This window comes from Ambystoma mexicanum, chromosome 6q, assembly GCF_040938575.1.
Source record: "Ambystoma mexicanum isolate Mex_15411 chromosome 6q, UKY_AmexF1_1, whole genome shotgun sequence".
Lineage (NCBI taxonomy): Eukaryota > Metazoa > Chordata > Amphibia > Caudata > Ambystomatidae > Ambystoma > Ambystoma mexicanum.
This window is the reverse complement of record NC_090937.1, coordinates 1,173,870,411-1,173,897,860: the sequence shown is the minus strand read 5'-3', so window position 1 is coordinate 1,173,897,860 and position 27,450 is coordinate 1,173,870,411. Positions and strand designations below refer to the sequence as shown.

General features: G+C 46.7%; 1 protein-coding gene across 1 annotated transcript in view; it reads right to left on the bottom strand.

The window, feature by feature from the left end:
- The window catches only part of RFC1 (replication factor C subunit 1), a 1,503,724-nt gene that overhangs the window by 760,338 nt on the left and 715,936 nt on the right, over positions 1 to 27,450 (bottom strand). Inside the window, exon 10 of the mRNA XM_069631787.1 lies at positions 18,106 to 18,210. Coding sequence (XP_069487888.1) covers positions 18,106 to 18,210 — 105 coding nt within the window. The remainder of the gene's footprint in view (positions 1 to 18,105; positions 18,211 to 27,450) is intronic.

Below are 27,450 nucleotides of genomic sequence, written 5' to 3'. Positions count from 1 at the left end.
CGCCGCCGTCGCTCTCTTCATCCGCCTCCTCAGGGTCCCCCCTCCGTGGGACTGAACCTTCTCGAACCTGTTGTTGAGGCCCTGCATGGCTTCAACCAGCTCTTCCTCAGAGGCTGTATCTGTGTCCGTGACTGCCACCGCCCTCCCCCCCGTCCCCCTTTTTTCCCCACCAGGGTCTTCACGGGGGTCTTATCGATGGGCTGAAAAGAGGATTCTCTCTGTGGTGGCAGGGAAACTCTAGGCCCCGAGGTCGCCTCCACCAGGTTAGCCTCCACAGGCTTCACCTTGGCCGCTGCGACTCCCTCAATAGAGGCCTTCTCCTGGTGAATCAAGGCCTTACCCACCTTGGGCATGCTTGAGGCCTTCACCTTGGGGGAGGGGTCACCGCCTCGCTCCCCCTCAGCTGATCCCTTCGAGATCGACCGGGGCCACTCCAGAAGCTTAGCCGGGTTCTCGGATTTTCTCTTTCCCGAGCCAGAGCGTTGGCTCGTGGTTGATGGCGTCGGTGAAGGTGCGCCCTGCCTGGCAGCCGAAGAGCCCGACCCTTCGGCGCTCCCGGTGCCCGCGGACTCGCAGTGCTTTGCCTTCTGTTGGACCCCCATCGCCGGGGCGCCCTCAAAGGACTTAGAAGACCGCTCTGACGACTTCTTCCTACCTGCTGGGTCCTTTTCCAGCCAGCTGGCGAGGCGGATCCGACGATCCCTCATAGTCCGTTCCGACAAGTTCTTGCAAAACGCACAGTCCTTCTCCACGTGCGTCTTGTCTTCGTGAAGGCAGTAGAGACATCTCGAATGCTCATCCTCCTTGAAAACATTCTGTAATCCTCATCGAGGGCAGTTCCTGAACAGCTTGGATCCGGGTGTCGAGCTTCCCTTGTCCTGGGCCATGTCCACGAGGAAGGCCTCAGATCTTCTGGAATCTTCCAAGAAGCGTAACTCGACGAAATCTTCACCCTTGAGGGGCGTAGAAAATTCCGAAACGGGTCCCCATTGATCGGAAGTAGAAATGGTGGAGCTTGAAGCTCGATTGACCGAAAAAATGAGATAAAACTCCTTGAAAAAATGCAAAACGCAGTAAAAGCTCGAGAGCTATAGCACAAGGACTCCCAACACTTGAACATGCGATAAAAATCTGAGGATGGCTACCAGGGGCGGGGCTTAGGGAGAGGGCAGTCATTGGTTGGGGGCAGTATGACCCAGAGACCAGTGATTGATTACTACTGAGAAAGACAGATCAGAAACAAAACTGATACTGATTTTTTCTTTACCAAGGATTTCCAGCCTGATGACGGGAATATTCATAAGCATGTGAATCCATGCCAGACCCCATGCTGGAGAACGACACATTTTTGGTCACCTCGCCCAACATTAATCGCCAATCACAACAGCTCACCCACCACTTTACGGGGTATGATCGATGATTCTGCACACTGGAACTCATTTGTCACTGTAACCACTGCCATTTATGCATTTACTTGCATCCCTAATTTGCTCTCAGATCATAATACTTACTAATTAAGCTGTACATTTCATTAATGATGAGACAATAGACAATGCTGATTATGAAATGCATTTTTCTTTTTCAAATTTCTGACCATGACACTTGGTTTCTCCACTCGAAACATCCTGTGTGGTATGTGTGGTTTTATTATAAATTTTTAGTTTCACGTTGGTAATTTTCATGATTATAATTTTCTTGTCATATTTTCCACAATATTTTGTTTTCATAACATTGGATGCAATGACAATGTACAGCCTTGCGAACGACCAAGCTGATCGAAACACGTGTCGGCTGTTTGAGACTAAGAAATAAATCCACTGTATTCAAGATATTGTACAGCACAAGTTTCACTAGAATATTCAATTTGCATCTGGGAAATAACTTTGGACCTTTTGACAAGTTCTCTTATTACATTTGTACTGAGCGCGAATATAGTCTTGAAACATTCATTTAGTACTATATCCCTTGTGTACTGAGACAAGGAAGAGATTAACTGACTCACTAGGAGACCTCAACATCAGTACTGAGATGAGGAAGAGGTGCAGAGGCATAAAGAGCACCTCTGTGAACCATACTGAGCAGTTTAGTCTTTATAGACTTCCTATTGGCCAAGGCACAGCTGAAACAGTAGAGGTAAATGCAAACACAGATCCTCCCTGGAGGAACCAGAAGTTGTGGAGCCTGCGGTGAAGAGCCGAACGAAGCAAGCAAGTACGGGACGCTTACATATCGGCAGAGACGTCCCAGAGAGCTCTGCCATGGTCAGACCATGTCTGCAAGTAGGAAGACGAAGCGCCAGCTGATCGAGGAAGCTGGAGAGCGTGGTCCCCCTAGGACGCAACGCCTGAAAGCAGTAAGCTGCTGTGTAGCCGCTGCAGAGTTCTGACGCAGGAGGAGGTCTCCCAAAGTAGGCGAGACCCCCAGAAACAGCCGACCGAGACAAGTGAGCAACCAGAGGAGGGTTGGGAAACAAGGGAGGCTGGCTGGGAACACTGAGATACTATACCACAGTGGGACACTGGTCGGTGACCCGCATTCAATAAGGAGTGGCCTCCAGAGCCATCGTCTTCATGGCAGTCCCTAGCAGGTTGGGAGACCAGGACTGCCTAGATCACGAGAAAAAGAAACCAAAGGGGTCTGGGACCCAAGAGAAAGAAACCTCAAGGGTTTGGGACCAAACTAAAAGAATACAGGACAGTGGATCTTTTGCTTTAGACTGACAACCCGACACATTCCTTAGTATTGGTTGAGGCAGGAAAACCCCTCTTAGAACTAGGGTCAGACAGTGTTTTCTCTTTTATTTTCTTACCAATAAAAGTCTATAGCCAGATACATGCCTCCTGTGTGTCAGTCTCCTCCTTCCACACCCTGACCCTAAGCAGGCCACCCCTAAGCAGCACAGCCCTGTTTCTGAGGCCATTTTTCAAATAATAAATAGCGAAGTGTAAAATATAAACAAAAAAGGTTCAAGGACGTTTCCGAATCTTAGGGAGTATCCAGATAAGTCATGCAAACTTTGCACGGTTCCAGGGCGATTTACAGAATTCACAACATAATAATAATAATTTGGCATTTATTTAGCGCTACGAACCCTCAGGTATCTGAGCACAGCTTATTATTACCCACGGTGTGTGGTGCTCGTTTATCGACCTCAGAAGGATGAAAGGCTGAGTTTGGCCCTGCCGGGATTCGAACCTGCGTTAGCAGGCTCTGCACGGATGTCAAAGCGAGCGCTCTACTCGCTGTGCCACTTGACCATAGTGCAAAGTGCAACCATTCTTAGTATAACTAGGTTATTGCAAAGGAGGCGAGCCACAAGTAAATGAACAATACAAAGGAAAGGGCAGGTAGAGGGGTAGCACATGTAGTGGTATAGGGTACAGACAATGGTCGAAGTGGGCAGGAATTAAAGGGTACTATGCCATCAACTTTTCTGGAAAAGCAGGCATCACTCCCTTAATTTTGTTAATCAGGAGTACCGTTACAGGGCACTTTTGTTTCTGACACCTCCAAGTGGATTCTAACTGGTGTCCTACAGGTAATACATTAGCGTCACGCTGAGATAGCTGTGTTAACCCCTTTTCAAGTACATACACCACGTGGAGCACAAATACCTTTGTGGTCTATGTCACCTCTAACATTAAAATCAACAAATGGAAAATGTGTATTTTTATGGAAGTGCACTGGTTTAGCTCTTACATTCAAGCCAAACTGAAGAGTAATGGATTGAATGTTTTGAATTAATCATAACCATGGGCATTGCTCTGTACAAGCCCCCAGACTGTTTTTCAGCCTGTCAAGCCATTAGAAAAGGGGAAAAAACCATATGCAAATCATGCTTTGTCCCACCTCAAAAGGGGCACTCCAGACCAAACTGCTATGTCACATCCCCTTCTTAGTAGGTACAGCTTGCATCTCTAGGCCCAGCAGGCTCAGGAACCAGGTCTGGGCGCACATGTCCAAACGTGAAGATTGAAGGATGGGTCGGTGGCAGTACCAGACTGATATGCATATATTTGGTCCTATTTTGCAATGGCGAAGACAAGCTAAATAATGGTGTGAAAGGTTGCCCAGAACAGGGTTGATTCTTTTTATAGTATGTGCACATGTTTTATAACAAACCATACACATTCAATAAAACAGTAAAAAGAAATCAATACATTCATGAACCGATTTGGAAAAAAGAAAACAGGTTGAATTAAACAGTTTCAATTAATTTGAAACCAGGCTATGAAAGATTCAAAATTCCATCAACACATCCAATTACAGCTATACTCAAAGATATTTGCTTTCCATTTAAAATTTCTATCCAAAAAACAATGGGTTATAGAGCCTTCTATCACATAGGAACTTATGAAAAAATATATCGAGTAGGGAATGTTTGAGGACAGATTGTTAATAGATGTTCTAACGTTTCAATGGAAGCTTGATCCTTACACATACTACAGATCCTGCTAATTCTTTCCTTTCTCCTACGTGCACATTCTACTTCTAACGGTAGGTAATAGATTCAAATGGAACCTCAAAAATGTCTTCCTCCGAAAAGGGCAGGGAAATCTCTTAAGGTAAGGCTCACAGTTTGACAGCGACTTCTCAGTTTTTACAACATTTACATACAAAGAGTACTTCTTGTAAGAATTGCCCATCTTTATCCAATCAGATTCCCATTTTGCCTTATTCACCTGAACATCAATTGACCTCTCCACCTCTGTTAACAATATAGTCCCTGGTACCCAATTAGACAAATATGCACAGTGATTTTCTTTCATGATCATATTCAATTTACTCAATAAAGACTTTTCCAGCACGAGTTGCACATTTTAAAAAAAAAAACAAAAAAAAAAAACACACATTTCCACTTTAACCAAGCAGATGACAGAGATGGGAACACACTTTGGGAGCCCCAAAACACCTCACTATATTCGACCCTCCAGACGACTGCAGCAAATTTCCTCTGAGTAATATGTAATATCAATATCGTATAGCACGCCAGGCAAAACCTTCATACCAATTATGTTAATACTGGAGTCAGTGAAAATGTGCCAAACTTAGCATTGATCCTTTTCATCTGGGAGGTATAAAACTCACTTTTTCTCAAGCGGTTCAGCCAATGTTCCATCTTCCTTGCCGACTATATCAAGTATAGCCTAAATATTTATATTGAGTTAATCGTTCCAATTGTGCATTGTTGATTCTCCACGTGAAGGGACGCTGCAGACCATGACACTTGTTTTTGTAGATTTATAGTCGGATCATGCGTCTCCATAAAAAAAAAAAATATGTAGTCCATCGAGGGACCATTGAAGATCCACAGGTCAAGAATAACCAAATCGTCTGTGTAGGCAAGATACTGGCATTTCAATGACTCCAATCGGGGGGGGAGGGGGAGAAAATCAAGCATTAGAAGCAATCCCCCAGATCTGCATGGTAGAGGTTGAAAATAGGGTGTCAATACACAACCCTGTCGAACGCCAAGATTTGTGTGAGCTAGCCTGGATAGGGCGCCCTTTCAGTCCAACCTCACTAAGCCTAGAATCTGAATGCAGGGCATTCAAGATCTCCAAGGTGTGGCAGGGGCATGCCACTTTTCAAGTTTACCCCAAGAATTTCCCTGCGCTCCCCAAAGGCCGAAGAAAGATCCACGTATGCAGGTAAAGAGATTTACTTTCCTGCCTCATTTTTTAATAAGCGTCTTAAGCGTGAAACCTTTTACCAAAGTCCCCCGCCCCTTCCTAAAGCCTGCCCGATTTCCATCAAATTTGCCTACGCTGCCTGTCCAGTCATTCAACACCTTCAACACAATAGAGGCACAAATCTTGATGCTCAGGACGATAACTGCCCTGAGACGTCCCATCACTGTTCTTGTAGCTGGGGATCAGAATTACAGTCCGTCAGCACTCTGGAAAAGTTGCCTTATTTCTTTTCCCTCCAGTTTACATAAGACATCCTCAGGGAGATTATGTTTCAGTACTTAAAAGGTGTCTAGGAATATTTTTTTTATTTTCTTGGATTAATACATTATATTTCTTTTTAAGACCTTCCTCACCAGAGAAACCTTGAGAGAGGGGAGCCAGATTTAATCTTAAAATCTCGGTCTTTAAAAAATGTGAGAAAATCGGCAAAGGAAAATTCTTGAACTCATCTAGGGTTAAAACCCAAGTAGATGCTCTCAAAACAAGCGTTACGTTTGCCGATAGTCCCTAGTCTCCAAATAAGCAGATTACCAGCATTAACACCGACATTTGTTGCTTTCGTGTATTCTCCCTTTTTTCAATCTAAGGAGAAAACACTTCAGAGCAGCAAGTGATCACTATTGGTGATATTAACTGTGTGCCTTGTTAGAAGAACGCCGCCCTACTCTATTATGCCTTACAGAGACGTGGCTACAGGCCAGCTCCGGCATCATCTCCTTCAAGCTATACCCCCTGGCTTTTGTGTACTGCATGTTGACAGCGAGCCACCACATCATGGTGGAGGAATTGCAGTAATTCATAAAGCAGAGGTTATGATAACTCGGCTTGAATGCCTTCACAATATCCCCATGGAATCCCAGCTATTCCGATGTGTGAGCAAATCCACCACTACCTGTCATTTTCTGCTTATTTATCGACCCCCGGGTACTTCTCAAAGTAGCTTCCTTGAAACATTTCCTGATCTTGTGGCCAACCTTCAGGTCCAATATATTCACTTGGTGGTTCTGGGGGATTTTAATGTAAAATACAATCTTCCCAGACCTCCTGTTCTGGATCACTTTGCTGAGAGTCTGACTGACCTCCACCTTCATCAACACATTGATATCCCTACTCATAAATTGGGCAATATGCTAGATTTGATCTTTTCTGAAAAAACTCAACACTTCAGTCAGTTGCACCTGTTTTGTGGTCCGACCGCTGTCTGATCTCATGTAGACTTGGAAATATAGGTAAGCCTACTAACATCTCAGTAGAAAAAAATCTGGCAGCGCTCCTGGCGCGCAGTAAGCACCCTCAATTTGGCGAGTGTAATTCAAAAGAAATGTGGTAAGGAATCTACAGTGTCTCTATCTTTACTAGCCAAGGCCATCATTGAGGCTGCGAATGAGGTGGCTCCTCTCCGGTTGATCCAACCTCGTAGATTGACCCAGAGCCGTGGTTCACTGATCTGCTGAAGGAGGAGCGCCTTAAACTGCGCCAAGCAGAACGGAAATGGCGTAGGACCTATGATCACACTCTTAAAGCACAATACAAAATATGCTCAACTGCCTATGCAGTTAAAATGAAAGATGCCAAGAGGCAATTTTTTACCACCAACATCGAATCTTCCCTATCTCAGCCGAGGGCTCTCGTCCTCTGCGGTCAAGGCCCTTGCCTCGACAGAGAGACTTACCCCTACAGTTACTCAACAACTATGTGATACATTATCTCGCTTCTTTATTATGAAAATCGAGACTATTAGGCAAAATCTCTCTTCTGCTATGATCGGGGCGGCCCCGACACCTATTTCTTCTCCCGTCATGACTGCTCCTAATATAATCAATACCTGGTCTACGTTCCTAGTTTTTTCAGAGGAAGCAGTTTTGACGACTATCAAAATCAAATCATGCTCCCCCTCAGATGCCATCCCTCTGAGGGTCATGAAAGACATAGCTCCGTATCTACTATCAGATATCACCAATGCTATTAATGATTCCCTTCTGACAGGGCTTATCCCACGGAAATTGAAATCTGCAAGAGTAGTCACTCTGTTGAAGAAACCGACTCTTGACCCTGCTATCCCATCTAATTTTCGCCCTATTTCTCTACTCCCTTTCCTGGATAAACTCCTAGAATCACTGGTGTCCCCTCTGCTCTCCTCCCACCTTGAATCTAACAAGCTTTTGGACCCTGTTCAATCCGGGTTCCACCCTGGCCGAGGCACGGAGAGTGTTCAGGCTGCCGTTCTGGACGACATGACCAGGCTGGTGGACACTGGTGGAGTGGGGCCCTGATCTTGTTGGACTTATCAGCAGCCTTCGACGTGGTCGACCACTCCATCTTCTTGTCCCGCCTTGCCCAGTTGGGTATCTCAGGGCAGGTACTAGCCTGGTTTAGATTGTTCCTTATGGATCGTTCAGAGACCCTCGTAATGCCTTCCTTTCTTTCCTCTCCCTGTCACCTGAGCTGTGGGGTCCCACAGGGCTCCTCCCTGTCAACTATCCTATTCAATATTTATATCTGGGCCTTGGTGTGTCTCATCCGCTTCTTCGGCGTCAGATGCTACTCGTACGCCGACGATACCCAGATATTGATTTGTCTAGATCTTGAACTGGCTCAAGTTGAACGGGGATAAGACTGAGGTGATCATGCTGGGCTCTACTCCTAATCCTACACTTTGGGCGTCTTCCTTCTGGCCCCCCTTCTTTGGGTCCTTTACCTATCCCGGTCAAGAAAGTTAAAAACCTGGGTGTCATGTTATCTGCTTCTCTGTCTATGGACCAACAGGTTACGGCAGTGTGTCAGGCTGGCCACTTCCAATTGACAACTCTTAGGAAGGTTCTGCCTTTGATTCCGGCCCCACTTCGTCCCCCGGTAGTTGCTGCCCTTGTACTATCGCGGATCGACTATTGTAATTCTTTATATCTGGCCCCAACCTAAGAAGCTGATAAAACGATTGTAGTGTTTACAGAACCTGGCCGCTCAGGTGGCCACTGATGCTCCTTCTGGAGATCACATCTCGCTGGTGCTTCGGACACTGTACTGGCTCCCAGGTGCCCAGCGGGTGGAGTTTAAGGCCCTGTGCATTGTCCATCGTGCCCTTTATAACCAGGGAGCGGAATATCTCCAAGCAAAATGGTGCCGCTATTATCCTACCCGCAATCTTCGTTCCGCAGCTGCAGAAATGCTTCTGGTACCTAGATATAAACGGGAACGTGTGGGCGGTCGAGCCTTCTCGATCGCCGCAGCATCCCTGTGGAATAAACTTCCTCTGGCCATCAAACAAACCTCGATCTTCAGTTCAGAAAGAGGATTAAAACCCACTTTTTCTACACTCTCCTAGGTGTTTGCTCTCTCTCTCCTTAAGCGCGAGGATGCCTTCGGGTGACCGTGCGCTATATAAGTAGACAGACCCCCAGCATACCATAAGCAGGGGTAGGGAGCTGAATATGTAATCCAGAGTGGAAGATGCTGTACTCTATCTCCAGGTATGCCCCTAGTGTTGACCATCAGAAAATAGAAAATTCAAATACTGTAGATCCCAGATTTTCATTAATTGGGCCCATCTAAAAGCATTTTGTCCTAATAATCCTTTATTGGAATCAAACCTTTGCCCTAGACCCTTCTCGTTTGTCCCACAATAACAATTCATGTCACCCACTATCAAGATTTCTTCTCCTCTCTCAGCACCCATCCAATCCTGCAATAGCTCCCCTATGCAACCCACTAAATCATTCACAGATTTTTGACCATGATTCCAATAAACATTTACCAGCAGGGTTGCTGCTCTCATAACAGAAGAATGTTTTTCTGTATGATATAGTGCCATTACTAAGAGATCCGATTGGTTTATGTGAATATTGGAAGTGGCCCAGACAAGATTGTTCCTGATGAGAAGGCCGCCAAATGGTCTACCTTTTGGACCATTCATGGCCCGATTCATATAAACCTTAAAACCATCTGATAACGTAGTGTTCAATAATCATACTTTTTGGACATCTCTCAAAAGAACCATATCTTGGCCACAGTTCAAAAGGTGAGAAAAGCCATGCGTGTCCCAGGAGGCCACTTTTAAAGTTAAACCCCATGCCCGAAATCTTACACCTCTAGTTTTGCAGTTCCCAGCGAGGCAACATGGCAACTACCCCAATCACTTTCCTCCACACAGGGCATCCCTTTCTAATTCTCTTTTGAAATAATGATTTATTTTTTTGTCTAGATGCATATAACTCAATCGACTCCCTGAAATCCCACAGCTTTTTTCCTTCATTGCAGGTTTTGTCCACAAGTCATATCCCAAATGAAGCAAATCTTCTGACTCCCCAAGCAAAAAGTGGAAGACATATTTTGATTCAACATGAAGGAAAACAAAGTCTGTGTGACTATGGTCCGCAAAGTCCACCAGTGCAATATCACTAGAGAAAATCTTCTTAAATATTCCTGCATTGAGAACATGTTCAACACATTTGAGCAATTTAAAAAGAACTTGTGAATTAGAAAATAAAATAGACTCTAATTCCAAAATGTCATATACAACATCTTGCTTCAATGGAGTATACTCATCCAAGAAAGAGGTAGGGACAGATGATCCTGTCTTGTGGTTTCGTCCCCTTGAAATGTGAGAGGCCATCGTTGTTAAAGATGGAGAAAAACCTTTACAAATTGTGAGTGGTTTAGAGAGCATGGTTGCTATGCAAAGACTTTCTGAAAGACAGGAAAGCTCCTCTAAGATCTCCTTAGAGCATGGCTCTATTTCACCTAAATCCTCAGGTTCATCCTTGTGTGGTCAAGCTCATAAGCACATCCTCAGAGTTCTGATCATTTACTTTTTGTTGAAATGTCATTATAGTGTTGGAAGTTTTCAGATATTTAAACTTATTTTTTTGTCTCAGATTCTTTGACACCTTCTGCAACTCAGGCTGAACCTTCTCCTTGTTCGCTTTTCCCGGAGAGAAAAATTAAAGTTACTCACTGTAGTGACTAAAGTACTCATAGTCCTTAGTCCCTTTTCCACCATACTTGTGGACATCCTCCAATATAGGGACGGTACCGGAACCTTTGGCAGTGAAAAAAGGAGCTTCCACTTCAAATTTAGCATAGGGCGTGGGAGCCCACCCTCCGGCGCCTCACCTCAGTCCCCTTTTTTACACATCAGACGCTTTAATACCTGGCAACGCTGAATATTTTAGCACCTGGCATACATGCGGGGGAAGGTGGGTGGGACGTATACAGATAAGTGACTAAGGACCGAGTTCTCTAGTCACTACAGTGAGTAACTTTAATTACTCATACGTCCCGACCCCTTTCCTCCATCCTTATGGGCGATTCCACCGAACAAGACCATCGGGTGGAGCTGCGACAACCTGTCTCATACTTAAGAAGCAAAAAGGTTCTTCAGAACCGCCTGACCAAACACTGCATCCTGCCTAGAACTGGTATCCAGGAAATCGTGCTTACAGAACGCAGATGAGTGGCCTTACCTCTGACCGCACGGATCCCTGCAGGAAACTCCTTACCCACAGCCGTATAAGCCTCTGAAATGGCTGGACCACCCAATGGGCAATAGAAGCTTTGGAAGCCTGGGTGCCGGTAGACTAGCCCCTAAAGATGAACAACGCCTCAAACGTCCTGAAGGATTTCATCCGGGAAAGAGAACTTTATCACTCTTTAGGTCCAAGGAATGTAAAACCCTCTCAGCCTCTGACTGAGGGTTCAGAAAGAACACCGGCAGACAGATTTCCTGATTCTAATAGAATGGAGAGTCCACCTTGGGCAAGAAGCTTGGATGAGTGCGCAAGATGACCTTATAGTTATGAAAAATGGTGAATGGCTTGCACGATTACAAAGCCTGCAGCTCGCTGACTCTGCGCGCCAAAGTGAGCGCCACCAACAGCACTACCTTGAGTGTCACCAGCCTGATGTCAACCGAGACCATTGGCTCGAAGGGTTTCTGCTGGAGTTGGTGTGTTACTCCCATTCATAGGTGTTGAACCCCACGCAGATGAGCTGGTCCGCTTCCGCGTTGTTGTCCCCCGGGAGATGGGCCGAGGAACTACATATACCCTCCGACAGGGCCCATTCCCAAATTGACACTGCCTCCATGCACATGAGAAGAGAGCCCGGGGGGAGGAGGGGGGGGTGGGGGGGGCTTACGGGTGCCACCCTGCTTGTTCAGGTAGAACTTTGTTGTGGAATTGTCGGTCCTGACCAGAACCGCCTAGTCTCCGATGAGTGGTAGAAAGGCACTGTTAGGGAGAATTCTGTTTAGGCTGAATTTCCTAACCGAGTGAGTCCCCCAGCAGCTTTGCTGGATTTTTGGGGTTTATTTTGTTTCTCCTGCCAAGATTGAGACTCTTTTGCCCTCACTCTTGAGCAGGATTGGAGTGTGTTTATTTGACTCTAGATGTGTTTAATGGGCTATGGGGTCTTTTACTCCATAGGGCTTCATGTGTTTTTGTGTTGTGTGTTAGACAGCACCCTCAGTGCAGTAACACAGGGGTGTCAGTGACCCCCCACTATAGACTCCATACCCTGGGAATGACTACGGTCTCCCGGGGCATGTAAAGTCACCATTGGCTTTACTAGTCCCAAATTATTAACAGAAACCAGTACAAATCATATTGTGGACGTACTGGTCGCGACAATTCGATTGCCCCGGGGTCTGTTAGTCCCCCCTGATCGAGTTTTGGCTGGTGGCAGTGGAAACTACTTTTTATATTCGACCGCAAATATTTTCCTATGGGATTTTCCCATTGTTCGAGGCTACCAACTTTAATTATTTAATTCCTGTAGCCTCGAACATACCGCCGGTTTATTTATTTATTAATTCTCCGGTTGGTATTTTTTGCCAGAACTCGGTTCTAAAATGGTGTTTGTGTTCGCTTCTGTGACCCCAACCCAAGTTGAGCCCTTTGTTCCACTTTTTGGCGGGCTTCTCCACAGAAGCCTCCAAAAGTGGTGCCACTCTGTCTGGGTACCACAAGGGGTGTGGGAGGGGGTTTTGGCACCCTGGACTGAGTTACCTTGGTAACTCAAGTCGCACTCTTGTGTGATTGGCCCAAGTGGTGAGCCGGCCGGCTCACCACTTCGCATGTTTGATTGAGAGCTAGGCTGAGTGAATGGGGGTATGCTGCATAAAAGCAGGGCTTTGGGGACTGGAACTTTAGAAGTCGCCACAGGAACTAAGAATCCGACGAGGGAGAAGCTGAGCCGACCTGCTACGACGACACCACCGGTGGAGCCCTGCTGAACCGTCTCACCACTTTTCCCAACAACAGAGATCTCCAGCCCGGAGAGTCTTCTTCCTTCGACTGGTGGGGATAACCAGTCTGCTTCCTTTTTCGCTTCCTGGAGCATCTCGTGGCCGTCTTGCCTGTGCCAAGCACCCCGGCAACCGGGATACCACGTTTTACCACTACCGCGAATCAAAGGGTAGTACCTTTAACCGGAAAACTCAGCGGCTGGTTTCTTCCCTGGCAGTGTAACGATCTTCAGCTTTCCTCCACGTCGAGATCGTCTCTTCTTCTGGACGCTGCTGCAACTTGCACCCGCTGACAGGAACAACTGCCCCCGCTGGAGGATCCTTCCGACATAAGGTACCGTGTTCCGCCTGGCTTCCCTTGCTACCGACTGTACGGGGTAGATTTAGCCCCCGGCTTTCGAACCTGGGTTAGCCTGGGACACCCTGGCTAAACTTTTCCGAGCCTAACTAAAACCTGTCTGAACTCCCTGCAAGACTTTTTAAGCCTGTTGTCATTGTGTGATCTTGGGTGCATTTGTGCTCTGCTCTCTCCAAGAGTGGGCCCGGCCTATGAACTTTGGCTCACAAGTAACTGTTCACTTTCCTGCCTTGCTTAAGAGTTCCTAAGTATTAGTGTGGTGTATTTTCCTACATTCTGCCTTTTTCCCCTCCCTTTTTCGTTAACTTTTTGGAGTGCCATCTATTGTTAAGCGCTCACCTCTGTCTGGAAATAAGTGGTGTTAACTAAGACTTGTCTGATAAGGAATAAGGGATGTATATATAATAATAGTAACTGTGTTGAGAGTGATTTACAATAATAGTGCTGGAGTGTTTCAATCAGTGTGTTTTTAAATAAATAATTATATACCTTGATACCAAAGCTCTGGTCAGTGTTTGCTTGTGCTATTGTGTCTGAGCGCCTATTGTGTATACTTTGCATACTGCCTAACTCTTCTTGAGGGAAGTCTGACTGCTCAGCCACAGCTACCAGGTAAATCTGGGTGGTACAGACTGCTACCAAGTGGGTTTAGTGCTAACACCTGTGAGTCCTAAATCTTTTGCAGTGTTCCCAAAGGGAAATGCACAGGTTTCTGCCTAACAGGCACTGAGCACCAGGCCCACCAACCTGAGCTCGAGCAGATTGATATGCAGGAGGGCCTCCGTTCTAGATCACATGCCAAGAATTGAGTAGCCCTCCAGAGTAGCTCCTCATCTCGAGAGGGAGGAATCTGTCGTCACCACCAGAGTGGGCTCCGGCAGGGTGAAGGGGCCCCCCACTGCCACATTGCAGTCCAACAGACACCAATGAATATCCGGAAGGAGGGAGAGAGGGTTACGGATTCTGACTGTGGCTCTGTTTCTAGTCCCAGTTGGCCACCAGGTGGCTCTAGAGTAGTCTCATCTTGAGGCGGACATGTTGAACTGTGAGTATGCATGACGCCATCAGGCCCAGAAGGTGCTGGAACCATGCCGAGGTTGTTGAATTGGCCATAAAGTGCCATATCGCCTTGCGGAGGGACCAGAGCCTCTCAGGCACGGGGAACACCCACCACACAGATGTGTCCCAGCGCACCCCAAGGAACACCAGGTCCTGAGTGGGAGTCAACAGCGACTTCCGGCGGTTAAGGAAGAACTCCAACTGGTTAAGAACGTCCAAGAGTCGTTGGCAGGAGTGCACCGCCCCCTCAGGCAAACTGGCCCTCACTAGCCAGTTTTCCAAATGGGGTGCAAGCTATGACCTCCAAGCGGAGATAGCCATAAGTTTTGTGAATACGCGAGGGGCCAAATTGAGCCCGAAAAGCAGCACCTTGTACTGGAAGTTGTGCAACATAATCGTGAACCCCAGAAATGTCCAGTGTGGCTGGTATATGAGGACATGAAGTTATGCATCCTTGAGTACTAAGGAACAAATCCAGTCCCCTGTGCACAGAGACTCTGCTATGGGTGCTGGGGTGAGCATCTTGAAGCATTTGAGCGGTAAAGAAAGATTGAGGAATGACAGGTCCAGGACTACCCTCAGGCCAGCTTGGTTGCTCTTCAGTACCGAAAAAATCCTGGAGTAGAAGCCGGAGTGCGTGTCTGACTGAGAATCCAAGGACTCTTGAAACAACGCTTCCAGCTGTCCGTAAAGAGAGCCAGTTGCCCCCCTACAAGCAAGCTGTGTTCCCTGACCATTACATCTTTGCTTTTTGGCATCTGAGGCGGGAGCGGAGGAGAGGGAGCAGAAAAAACTCTGCAATGTCCTCTGCTGCTTCCTCCTGTCGTCGATGAGGGACCTGTCTGGCCGCCATGCACTACGGTCCTTAAACCCCTTGAAGCCGCTGAAAGAGCAGGGTTTGAAGTCGAGCATGCCTGTGCCTGAGGGAAGGACTTTTGCCCTGGTCTGTTCAGGATTGCCATGGGCTTAGCGGTCTGCGTAGAGGTCTTTTTCGTCAGCTCATCATAAGTGAACAAATGAAAAAGGTGCGTCCCATCAAAAGGAAGATCCAAGATCCTCTCCTGCACCTCAGAGGAGACGGCTCTGGTAGGCCCCTCGGCCTGGGATCCGGTAGCCTTACCGGCCTCAGGTCTGTCGACAGAACGCCCGGAAGAGCCCCTGGGTCCTTCCGCTTGGGAGCCGGTAGCCTTAACAGCCTTGGGTCTGCCAGAACCAGAATCCAAGGTCCCTTTCCCGGTGGAAGGCCCCAGGAAGGAGTCTCAGTGTTGAGGGGCCCTGTTAAACAAAGGATCTACCTCTTCTTGACGTGGGGTTCCTGGCGACAAACTGTTTAAGATGACCTGGAGGAGAAGAATGGAAGATCTCCCTCCAGCGGGAAAGACTATTCTTCAAGGCTGTGGTCAGGCCCCAGGCACTCAAGGCAGAGCGCATGGGGATCCGTGGCCAGGAACGAGCAATCGCAGGATGCGCATATCGTGAAGCCTCCTGCAGCCGACGTGCGCCGGTGAGGCAAGGCACCGAGGGGAGGTGAAGATCAAAAATCAAAGAACAGGGAGCACGCAGAAAGCTGAAAAAGTTCCTGCGCCTAGGTGCCAGGTCAGACACCGTCCTTGTGGAAAAATGGACTGAGGCGAGGCGCCGGAGGGTGGGATCTCAGTGGCGTTCTGAGCCCTGGGCCGCATCCCTGTACGCTATGCAAAATTTAATGGGGAAGCTCATTTTATTTGCTGCCAAAGGTTCCAGTGCTGTCCCCATGTTGGAAGCCCACAAGAATGTAGGAAAGGGGACGGGACGTACGAGTACCAGCAGTGAAGACATTTCCTCAAACATTATTCTTTTTATGTGGCAAGTATTTTATATTCTTTGATTTCTTTTTTTTCTCCAATTTCTTTTTTGATTGCCCTTTATGTAAGGGGCCATCCGGGCGAGAGGAGGCAGCAATCTTACGAGACACAGCTCTCAGTTAAACCTCCAAGGTGATAAGCAGTGATTTACAGACCGTGACTTCTGCCCTTTCCACAATAGGTAATGCTACTTCCACTTCAAGAGACTCAGACTCAATCACCTCACTATATATGACCAATGTCATGTTGGGGAAAGACGGGTTTTGAGGATTGAGATCGCAATCATCCCCTTCTCTTTCCCTTTTATTTGAGGACATTATAAAACCCTTCAATAAAGCTTACTTTAAAAGACCGCTCATACAAGGCCGATCTAATATCTCATGTCCAAGATGAAATTTTTAAGTTTTTGTCTAAAGAATGTAATACATCATTCAGGGTTGAAAGAGACAGTGAATCCACAACAGAAGCCAAATTTAGATCCAACTTATTTGTTACTAGTGAAGGCAAGCAAGAAACTTGAGGATTTTTTGATGTTGGAGTAGGGTTCTTCTTTCCTCGATTAAGTCTATTATTAGACCAATTATAGAGTCTTGATAACGGGTATTGGAGCCAGACAGATCCAGCAATTTCTCAATATCCGACACCCTAGGTTGCGACCTAAACAGCACAACTTCATCTCTGTTCCAGTATACAGTATGGATTTGATGTGGGCCGCAGACTAAGACGAAGCGCTCTGCTAGTTCGTGAGAGACCACAGGTGCCAATATTGCAATATCTGAGATTAAGTCAGTCCCAACCTGTTCAGTGATCAACTGATCTCCCTAAATAGGGACATTCTTTTCAGCAACCAACATGCCCATTTCTCCATCAAAATGTTGTTCCTAGGCGGACTCGACAGTCTTGAAGTAATCAGTAATTATATTACACTCACTGGCATCACACAGTGCCAACAAAGATTTACTTCGAAATGGATTTAGGCCAGACAAAACACTCCCCTTTACAGGAGGAATCGATTCAGCAAGAACCCCATCCGTACCATTTTCGGTGTTTTTCATCCCAGTTCTACTGCGAAGGTCATATGTGGCCATGGCAGGGAAGTAAAGATCTTACCTCAACTAGTATATCAGCAGAACGCCTCACCTGCCGCAACTGCCTCTACTGCACTTTGCACCGGCATTTAGAGGAACTTCCCCCTCCTATTCCTCTCAGGTGACTTGTGCAGGGCAATCGAAAGAAGTAAAGAACTTTCAGTAATCCTATGGTCTCGGAGAGTTCGAGGTCGCTGATCACAAATTAAAGTTGATTCCACCACAAAATGTTACGCCAAATGACAGCAAACATGGCAGACACAGCAGAGGCTGCCTCAACTGCACTTCCCACAGTGTTGGTAATCAAGATGAATTGAAAACCTTCCACCCTCACTTTTTATTAATAGTTTGTCCTTTACATTTAAGCAGGATTAATTGCTTCTGCAGGCACAGCAGTTTGTGGGTAATGGGGTGGCTTCAGACTTTTGTGTATCCCTTAGGGGTGTGAACAGTCGATTAGCAAGGGAAGGGGTGCATAAGGCTGCATGCTGTGGGTAACAATGACAAAGCGATGGCAGCCATAAGATGCATTTTCTTGCACTTTTGAAAGTAGTGGTAAAACCTAGTAGTGGGAGTATAGAAGTAGGATTGAGGTAGGGGTTTTCTACTGGGGGAGAGGGGACGGGCGTGAGATGAAGGAGGAATAGTTGAATACTGTTTTTGTACATTTTGACCACTTGGTACAGAAACAAGATCCATCATGTGACAAATTGTACATAATCACAAGTGTTGTGTGCCTTAGAAACTATCTCTCAATACACAGCCACATACTGTATTCTAAAACCAAATTGTTCTCTTTAGAAAAAGAAAATTTCAAACTCACCAATGGAATTTCCTTTGAACCTAGGGCTCTGGGACCATCTCTATTCAGGAAGTTGCGGTATGCCTTAACATTGGACTTTCTTTTTTCAGAGTCTTCGGGACTTGACTTTCAAAGCATTAAAAAAAAGATGTTTTTACTAAGTGGAAGGAACTACTTAACTTATTCATGTTACAGACTAGGGCACAGGAAGCAAAGCATTGCATTAGCAATAAAGGTTCATAGTAGATACATTTAATTAGTACTTTGTAAATAGATGTGTAATGAAAGCATTGCAAGTATGTCCGTATTTCAAACATTATTTAGAGGTAGATTACCAATACTACTCACGAAATCGGTTTATGCTAATCATCAAATAAGTTCACATTTAACAATTTTGATCCTCAAAAGTAAAAGGATTAATCACTGCTGGATACAAATGCCAAAAAGGTCACAATGCTCAATTCTTTTCTCTGACATCTGAGATCAAAGTCGTGAGTTATCAAATGCAATTCCACACCGCAGGCTCCCATCCAAAATTTGAATTCCTGATGTGCTCCATTTTAAGCCCCCACTAACAGCACTACCTCTGCCTCTTCCACTTATCAAACTATTCCTTACCAAAAATGAACCTTGCAACAAAATAGTTGAAAATGAAACTCCTAATTGAGGACTGGGTAGAGGGACAGTAGGTTCCTTTTGTAGTAGTCTCTTGTACCTTAGTCTTAGAATATGTCCATTCACAACATATGGCAACCCTACCAGCTAGTGAGCAGAATAGACCTGTGCCAAACCTAAATCATAATAAGGTCATTAAGAATATGCAGTATAACCATGCACCTTTATGTGCTGGGTATTGTCCCTTACGCCTCGAATATCAAGACCATTTTATACTAATCCTGGGCTGTGTGGATGGAAAAGTGTAGTTCTTGCAAGATACATTTAGAGAAGCACAGATATCTGCTGAGCAGATAAAATTGACAAGCACGTCTTGACAGCAAATTACATACATTACTCACTGTAATCATATTTCTGGTGCTTGTATCTGCACATGCTGTGCATATAGTCCGACATCTAGTGGTAATCACAGAGTATTGCATCTTTCTTTTGAAGATCGAAAAAAGATGTCGGCCTGGCCGTGACTATAACAGTATCCCTTCTGTGGCGTGTAGTGTACCCATGATCCATCAGGCGTCGAGGTCCCCCCAGTTGTTTTCTTTCTGCCATGGGGAGCCTGAAGAGAATGCGTGAGTGCGTACAGAAGAAAACAGGTGTAAGTTGTCTATGTTCCTTCAACTCAAGGAGGGGAGGAAGGGTGGGCGCATGTGAATATAAGCATATTCAAGCATCAGAAATATGATTACGGTGAGTAAAGTATGTCTACTGATGCTTGTGAATCTGCTTAGAATCACATGCTGTGCATGGAATAGCGAGCAGAGGAGATGGTGGTGGGATGTGAGAAGTAACAGCAGCAAAGAGATGTCTTACCACTGCCTGACCCATCTGAGAATCAGTCTTGGAATGTAATGTTGAGTAAAGGTGTGAACAGAACTCCAGGTAGCTGCCTTGCAAATAGAATGTAGAGGAACATTTGCATTATAGTAGCTCCATTGACTTGAGTAGAATGTGCTCTAGGCGTAAAGGGCAACTCTCTCTTAAACAGAGTAACAAATGTGGATACATTTAACAATCCATTTAGAGGTTGCCAACTTGGAGACAAAGTGCCCTTCTCTAACAGGGGCAAACGAGACGAAGAATTGATCTGTCTTTCGTAGTGGTTTTGTCTTAAGGTAATACACCACTGCTCTCTTAACATCTAGTGTACGGATGCTTCTTTCAGCTGAATCAGTTGGATGCTGGAAAAAAAAAATTGACGTCCAATGGACTGGTTTACATGGAACTGGGAAATAAATGTAGGTGCAAAGCGTGGATGTGTGTGCAAAACCACTTTGTCCTTATGAATACTAACAAATAGTCTTGAACTTAGACAGCCTGCAGTTCACCAACAGCCACCAGAAAAGCAGTCTTATAGGCGAGAGCCTCAAGACTAGCTTTGTGCATTGGCTCAAAATGAATGCCCATATGCTTTGTAAGGAGACCATTCAAACCCCATTCGGGAGTTGGATTAGAAATAGGAGGGTGAGGTTGTTTACCCCTTCCATGAAGGCCTTGATTACTGGGCCTTTCCACTAGGAAATCTTGCTTTGAGAGGTGGTGTAAGCAGAGAGGGCAGCAAGGTGGACTTTCAGTGAGTTAAAAACAAGCCCCGAGTACAAGAAGTGAGTTAGATAAAGGACTACGTATGTGGGTGAACAGTCAAATGGGTTGTTGTTACAAGTACTGCACCGAAAGTCAAATCATTTCCACTTACTGGAACAACGGTGCCTGGTATTAGGTTTCCGTGCCTAAGAATGTCCATACACCTTTGAGGCAGCTGGAGATGCCCATGCTCTATGAACCTCATAAGCCATGTTGCTAAATTGAGAGTTTGAGGGCAAGGGTGCAGTGTTGTCCCCTGATCTTGGGACAGCATGTTGTAGGGGCAAGGTAGCTTCAACAGAGGGCAAAGTGACATTGTCATGAGATGCGACATCCCCGGCTGACGAGCCCTCATTGGTGCTATCAGGGTGTAACTTGTTCCTGGTGCATCTTGTGAATTATCTTGTTGAGGAAAGGAGTAGGGGTAAAACCGTAAGCAAATCTCCCTGACCTTTTGATCCAGAGCCCATTCCCACTTGGACATCCTTTGGGGATACCAGGAGGCGTAGTCTAGGCATTGTGCATGCTCCAGTGTTGCAGAGAGGTCGATGTCTGAATGTCCCATTCTGCAAAGATGTTGTGCAAAATGTGTTTGTGCAAGCGCCACTCGTTTTCTACAGGTAGCTGCAAATCTCTGCTGAGCACGTCTGCAATAGATTGTGTTCCCCTGGAACGTGTTGTGACAGGAGGACCATGCGTTTGAGTGCCCATTTCAAAATGCTCTGTGACAGTTTGGGCAGCCTTGGAGAATGAGTACCTCCCTGCTTGTTTAACACACGGCTGTGGTGCTGTATGTAAGGACTAGTACAGTCTACCCTTGCAGTTGTGTCTGAAAGGCTTTCAGGGCTTTGAATACTGCTAGTAGCTCTAACAGGTTGATGTGCTTGTGCACTACTGATTGTGATCACGTGATGTGGTGTGGTGTAGAAGGTGAGCTCTCCACCCTGACAGGGATGCGCCCGTGGTGAGAGTGGCCTCTACTGCGGTGATGGTGAATGAATTCCTTTTAGAAGTTTGTCCTTCGACCACCAATGCAGGGACAGGACGAGGGCTTTCGAGACAACCACTAGACCTTCCCACTGACCACTTGCTTGACACCATTAGCTCGAGAGCCACTCCTGCGTAGGACGCATATGCAGACAGGCTTGTGGAACTAGGAAAATGCAAGATGCCATAATTCCTAATAGCTGCATGGCTAATCATACCGTCATCTGAGGACCAGCTACATAGCGAGGGATCTGGATCAAGATGTTTTGCACCCTCTCGTTTGAGGAGAAGATAAGCCTGCCCTCTGTCCAAATTAGGGCCCCCAGAAATTGTTTCACTTGGTTGGAGACAAGACTTGATTTCTTCTCGCTGATGGAGGACTCCAGTTCAAAAAGTAGATCTATAATCTTTTGGGTGTTTCTCCAGACACGCTTGATGTGCATCTCCAGTTATGAGCCAGTCGTCTAGATAAGGGTACACCGGAACAAACTGCCTGCACAGGTGAACTGCTGCCACTGCCAGTACCTTGTTAAAAACCCTCGAGCAGAGGCAATGCCAAAGGGGAGTTCTTTGAATTGATAGCGAGTGTTCTGTATCTTGAACTATAAGTGCTTCCTAAGCGCTGGCAACACTGAAATATGAAAGTATGCATCTTTCATATGCAAGGTGGCCATGTAATCCCTGTGCTTCAGCAGTGGAATTACCTCCTGCAGAGTTTCGTCCTGAACTTCTGAGGCTCGACGTACTTGTTTGCATTGCACAGGTTGAATGTAGGGCTCATGGTTATATCCTTTTTGGGTACAAGGAAGAATATTGAATAGATGCCCTTGTTTACCTGATGACCGGCAGTAAGTTCGATCACACCCTTTTTCAGCAGGGCCTCCACTTTTGCTTGAAGGATGAGGTGATGTCTGGAGACAGTTGGACGTTATTTGATGGGTGATGATGGTGTTTGAAGAAACTATGCAATAACCCTTGCCCACAGTCTTGAGCACCCACTTGTCTGAAGTGATCCCCTCCCATGCGTGAGTGAATCATATTATCGGACCTCATTTGCTGGCAGGGGAGATTCTGGCGGCTGCATTCCTACCCATTCCTTTGCCATGCCGAAATCCCTGCTGTTGAGGGGTCTGATAAGCGATAGAAGTTCCTTGGTCAGAGTACCAGGGTGATCTGCATGTATCGTAGGAACCCTGAGCGGTTCGAGAGAAGGACTGTCCGCGAAAGCAACGGCAGGTATTAAAAACCCTGCGTTGTACAAACGGCCTGCTAGAGATTTGGTTGATAGAATGTGTCTTATGCTCTTTCTTTATCGTCTCAAGAGCGTCGTCCACTGCTTTGCCATAGAGAGCTGACTCCTCAATTAATTTATTTTCTTTATCACAACTTTGTATTAATTTTGCCATAACAGAAGAAACAAAAGTAACATAGGTACGTCTGAGCATAATGCCAGTCTCCACATGGTGACAAATGCAATAACATAATAAAACAGTGAGTTAGCGGGCAATAGTATGCCATCTTAAAAGTCTGGGATTGAAACAAAGCAGACGGGTCAATTCCTTGGCGCTGAAGGCCATGATCACCTGCTAGAGTGTAGACGTTACCTTGGAGGGGATACCTGCAGAGGACCAGTTAGCCTCCAGTGGTGGGCTTTTAGGAATTACTTACATTGAGGGAATGGCGTGCTCTATTTGAACATATCGAAACCATTCCCGACTGGCAGGCTGAATTTTCCCTGGAGCATCCCAAATGAGCAAAGTCGGCCTTCCTGCACCACATCTGCTAGGGTGGCTATCCCTTTTGCCTCCCAGCTCCTAAAATGTCCCACCTTTTGCAATGCAGTCAGGTGTGCATCATGCCAAATGGGCTGATCTAGGGTCGGTCTACCCCCCATCCAATGTCCGGATTTGTGCTTCCACCCATGTGTGGTACGTGTGCCACGTCAATCCGGAGAGAGCACCTCTGTTTCTTGCCCCACCATACCATACCTGGCTAGGTGTCCGTCCCTTCATCCTTATACGCTCAATCGCGATGTGAGGAAGTGTCGGGTCGCCATGCAGCCAGTAATTTGCTACCCCCAACTGTGCAGCCGAATAGTACCTTTGACGATTGGGAAAGCCTATACCCCCCCTTCCATACCGACTGTTGAAACGGACTCCACGCCACCCATGGTTGCTTCCTTCCCCAGGGTAGCCTGGGCAGAGATCCCTCAATCTCTGAAAAAAACGTTTCTGGGAATTGGGAGCAGTGCGTTCTGCAGGACAAAGACATTTGGGAAGCGTTAGCCTTATAAAGAGCGCCGACTTAGAGGGCGCTAGAGAGCCAACCAAGATGGCAGCTTCCTAGAGAGCTCTGTGTAGCTCCTAATTAATCCTGCAACATCGACGCTTATGTGGTGACCTGATTGTCTGCAGCTAACGCTATGCAGATTTATGAGACCCTGCTGAACAATTAAAGACCATTTACGCTCCCAGCGGCCAACTCTCCGCACATATACGGCCCAAACATCACAGGCCCAGCGGCCCGCGTTATCTGTGATCCTGAGCTGCGGGCGTGGCTGGTGGACGAGGAAGGAGGAGCCCCACGGAGGCCTGAACCACCATCAGGGGCAAGAGACCAGCGAAAGCTACACTGGCCCTGTTGGAAGACCCGAGCCGTTTCAAGAAGGCGGGTTGACGTGCGCGCCCTCGGCGCCCAGAGAGATGATGAAGTCTCTGTCCCCGCGGCGGTTCAGTACGGGGTGTAGTAGTGACAACGGGCCGTGCGTGCAGACCCAGACCGGCACCCAGGTAGGAGCAAACTGCTGCGTGCGCGGCTTCTGGTTCACGCCCCAAACGAGCCCGCTGGATGCCCGGCCTGCCCGCGTAACAAGCAGATTCAGCGGAGGGCACGGAGGCAAGCGCCTCCACTGGCAACCCCCACCAGCGCTTCAGAAAGAAAGCACCTACACGCGAGGCAGCCGGAGACGGCACACTTGCATCACACGGCCGGTGAGGCAACGGGTAGGCACCCTCCTTGGCGGGCCCACTCAACGCATCAACAACAGAGGGGCAAATGCTCTGTTAGTTCAAACTATAAGGCCCCCATCTGTCCACGTCAATAACTACCCCCAATCGCCAAATAGTGCCGCAACTAGCACGAGCACCTTGGACATACATATATAAATCCAGAAGGCAGCACTGTGCAACGCAGCTAAACCAACACGAAATACAAAACCCTCCACAAGGCCCACTCGCCGTGCAGCAAAGACAAAACTGTGCAAGCTGCTGGCAACACGCTACCTAAACCGCATCAAGCATACCACATCGACGACTGAAGAGCACAACCAGCCATAGGCGCCACACTCCGCGTAATCTCCCCAAAGCGCTGCGGAGACCTCTTGCTGCAACCGAGTGCACCAGGAGCCTCGGGTTCACGCCCACCAGCAGCAAAGATCCAACTCGACCTTCGGACTGGATCCATGATAACTAAACCACGCAGTAACCAATAACCAGCTCCCCACAAGCTATTTAAAAGATTGGTTAAAAGCACCCCAAGCAGCTGAAGTCGCTGAGAGATCACCACTATTGGCACAACTCACCAACGCCCGTGAACCAGTAGAAACCAAGTCAAAGGTAATCATGGGGAAAACCGACAAGTCCCAAAAGAAACTAAACTTCGAAGCCAGTTCTTCAGCTAAATCATCCAACGCCAGCAGCAGACCGGTGTCACCCACACCAGACGCTTCTCCAGCTGAGGAGCAGGCCCAGAATTTTGAAATTAGAGAAATCCTAATGGACCTAAAAGCCGGAATTGGAGGACTAGGGAGCAAATTAGATACTTTATCGTCGAAGGTCGACCAACTCCAACACCGCCTCGACAAACATGCAGACAGGCTGAACACAGTTGAATAGCGTGTATTGGACCTGGACGACGGCACTACAGCCCTGACCTCCAGAGTCTCCATGCTAGAATCCCAAATGAAGGCAGTCTGCGCCAAGAACGAAGATTTAGAAGGCCGCTCTCGCAGAAACAATATCAGATTCATCGGGGTCAGAGAGCAACAACTTCACACTAAAATGGAAGACCATGTTGAACAGATCTGCCTAGAATTAGAACTATTTGGAAAGGAATCTCTATCCCAGTTATTTGTTAGAGAGAGCACATAGAATCCCCAACTCCAGACCGATTCCAGGGGCAAACCCACGCCCTATCATAGCAAAGCTCCTAAATTAACAAGGCCCCGACGCAATACTTAAGGCTGCCAGAGAAAAAGGGAAACTTCAATTCGACGGGGACCCAATCTAGTTCTTCCCAGCCTTCTCCCCTACAGTACATGCCCAAAGGCGTTCATATGCAGCTGTCAAACGGCGACTGCAAAATTTTCCTGCAAAACTCTGAATCCAACACGAGGGTAAAGCCCAATTTTTTATTACACAGAAGAAGCCAACAACTTCCTAGATCGCGTGGGATGCAGATCCGCCTCAAACAACCTGAGGCCACAACGCGGTGACCGAATGCAAAGATAACCGCCATAACAGATCTCTCAAGCCATAAACGACAGAGGTACCAAGCCACCTCCACCAGCATATAAGATGGTCACCACAGAGACACAATCCAACTACAGGGAGCCTCTTTCCCTCCAAGCACAGCAATGTTAACTGTTTTGTTCACAAGGGAGGGCACACCGTGGGCCAGTTGGGGGTTGCCCACGCAGGGGAGCGATGTTAATCTCACAAAGTTATTATTGACTGTTCACCAACGTTCTAACGCAAAACTTCCATATACCCCCACGACGACGACTATGAATTCCATCAGCTTCTCATCTACGCCCATGCGCTAACCAAAATCGGCTGACCACACCGAGCCCGGCATTGCTTATTCAACCCTCCTCCTATGGATCCGTTCAAAATAGCCACCTGGAATATCCAAGGCGGCAACCAACCCGCCAAAATCAGGAGGATCCTCCAATACCTCAGGAGGCATAAAATTAGTATTTATGAAACAGGTGGTGGTGCCGGAAACACGAGAGCAACTGAAGAAAAAGGCAAAGGGTATTACATCAAAAATTCATTTTATTTTGTTATAGATTGTAAAAAAGTCTTTAATTAATTCATTTTGTAAAACACATCCTATATAACAGACATTCATTCATACCAATACAGCTCTAAAAATAGTACATTTACATTTTTTAAAGGGAAATGTGAAGAAAGTGCAACTGTTCCATTGTTAGGATAAAAATTACGCTTTCTAAAAAAGCAATTAATGGGATGAATGTACTATTTTTAGAGCTGTATTGAGCTGTATTAGTATGAATGAATGTATGAATGTCTGTTATATAGGATGTGTTTTACAAAATGAATTAAAGACGTTTTTACAATCTATAACAAAATAAAATGAATTTTTGATGTAATACCCTTTGCCTTGTTCTTCAGTTGCTCTCGTGTTTCCGGCACCACCACCTGTTTCATATGTATTGTTTTACCTCTAGGTGCCGGGTTTGGAGGTTCCCACCATTGTTTGTTGGTTTATAAAATCAGTATTGTCATGCTACAGGAGACCCATCCCATGTCAACTGCAGAACACTGGGCCCGTTCCTGGGGATGTCTTCGATACTTCTCTTCGGATTCATCATTTGCAAAAGGGGTTGCAATCTTGATTGACAAAAAGGCCAACTTCAGCCTGATCGAATCAAAGAAAGACGCAGAGGGTGGAGCTCTACTGGTGAGAGGAATCCTCGCAGGGAAAGAAATATTCCTTGTGAACTCGTATGCCCCAACACAGACGGACCAAATAACTTCAATTGGGTCATGTCCCAGCTAGGAACACTCACCACACAACAATCATCTGGGGCGCGGACCTCAACACTCCACTAGACCCCAAAAACGATAAATCTCACAACACAGCCAGCAAACCCTCCAAAGCAAGCTTTCAGGTTAGGGAGATCTGTCAAGCATTTGAGTTAACCGACATCTGGAGATACACCCACCGAGATGTGCGAGAATACACATTTCATTCAGCAGTCCACAATACCAGCTCACGTATTTACTATATTATGGTGTCGACCAGCAGCCCATACTGCTGGGGATCCAGTCAAATCCTCTCACGATCTTTCTCCGACCACTCAATGGTGACACTGGAGGT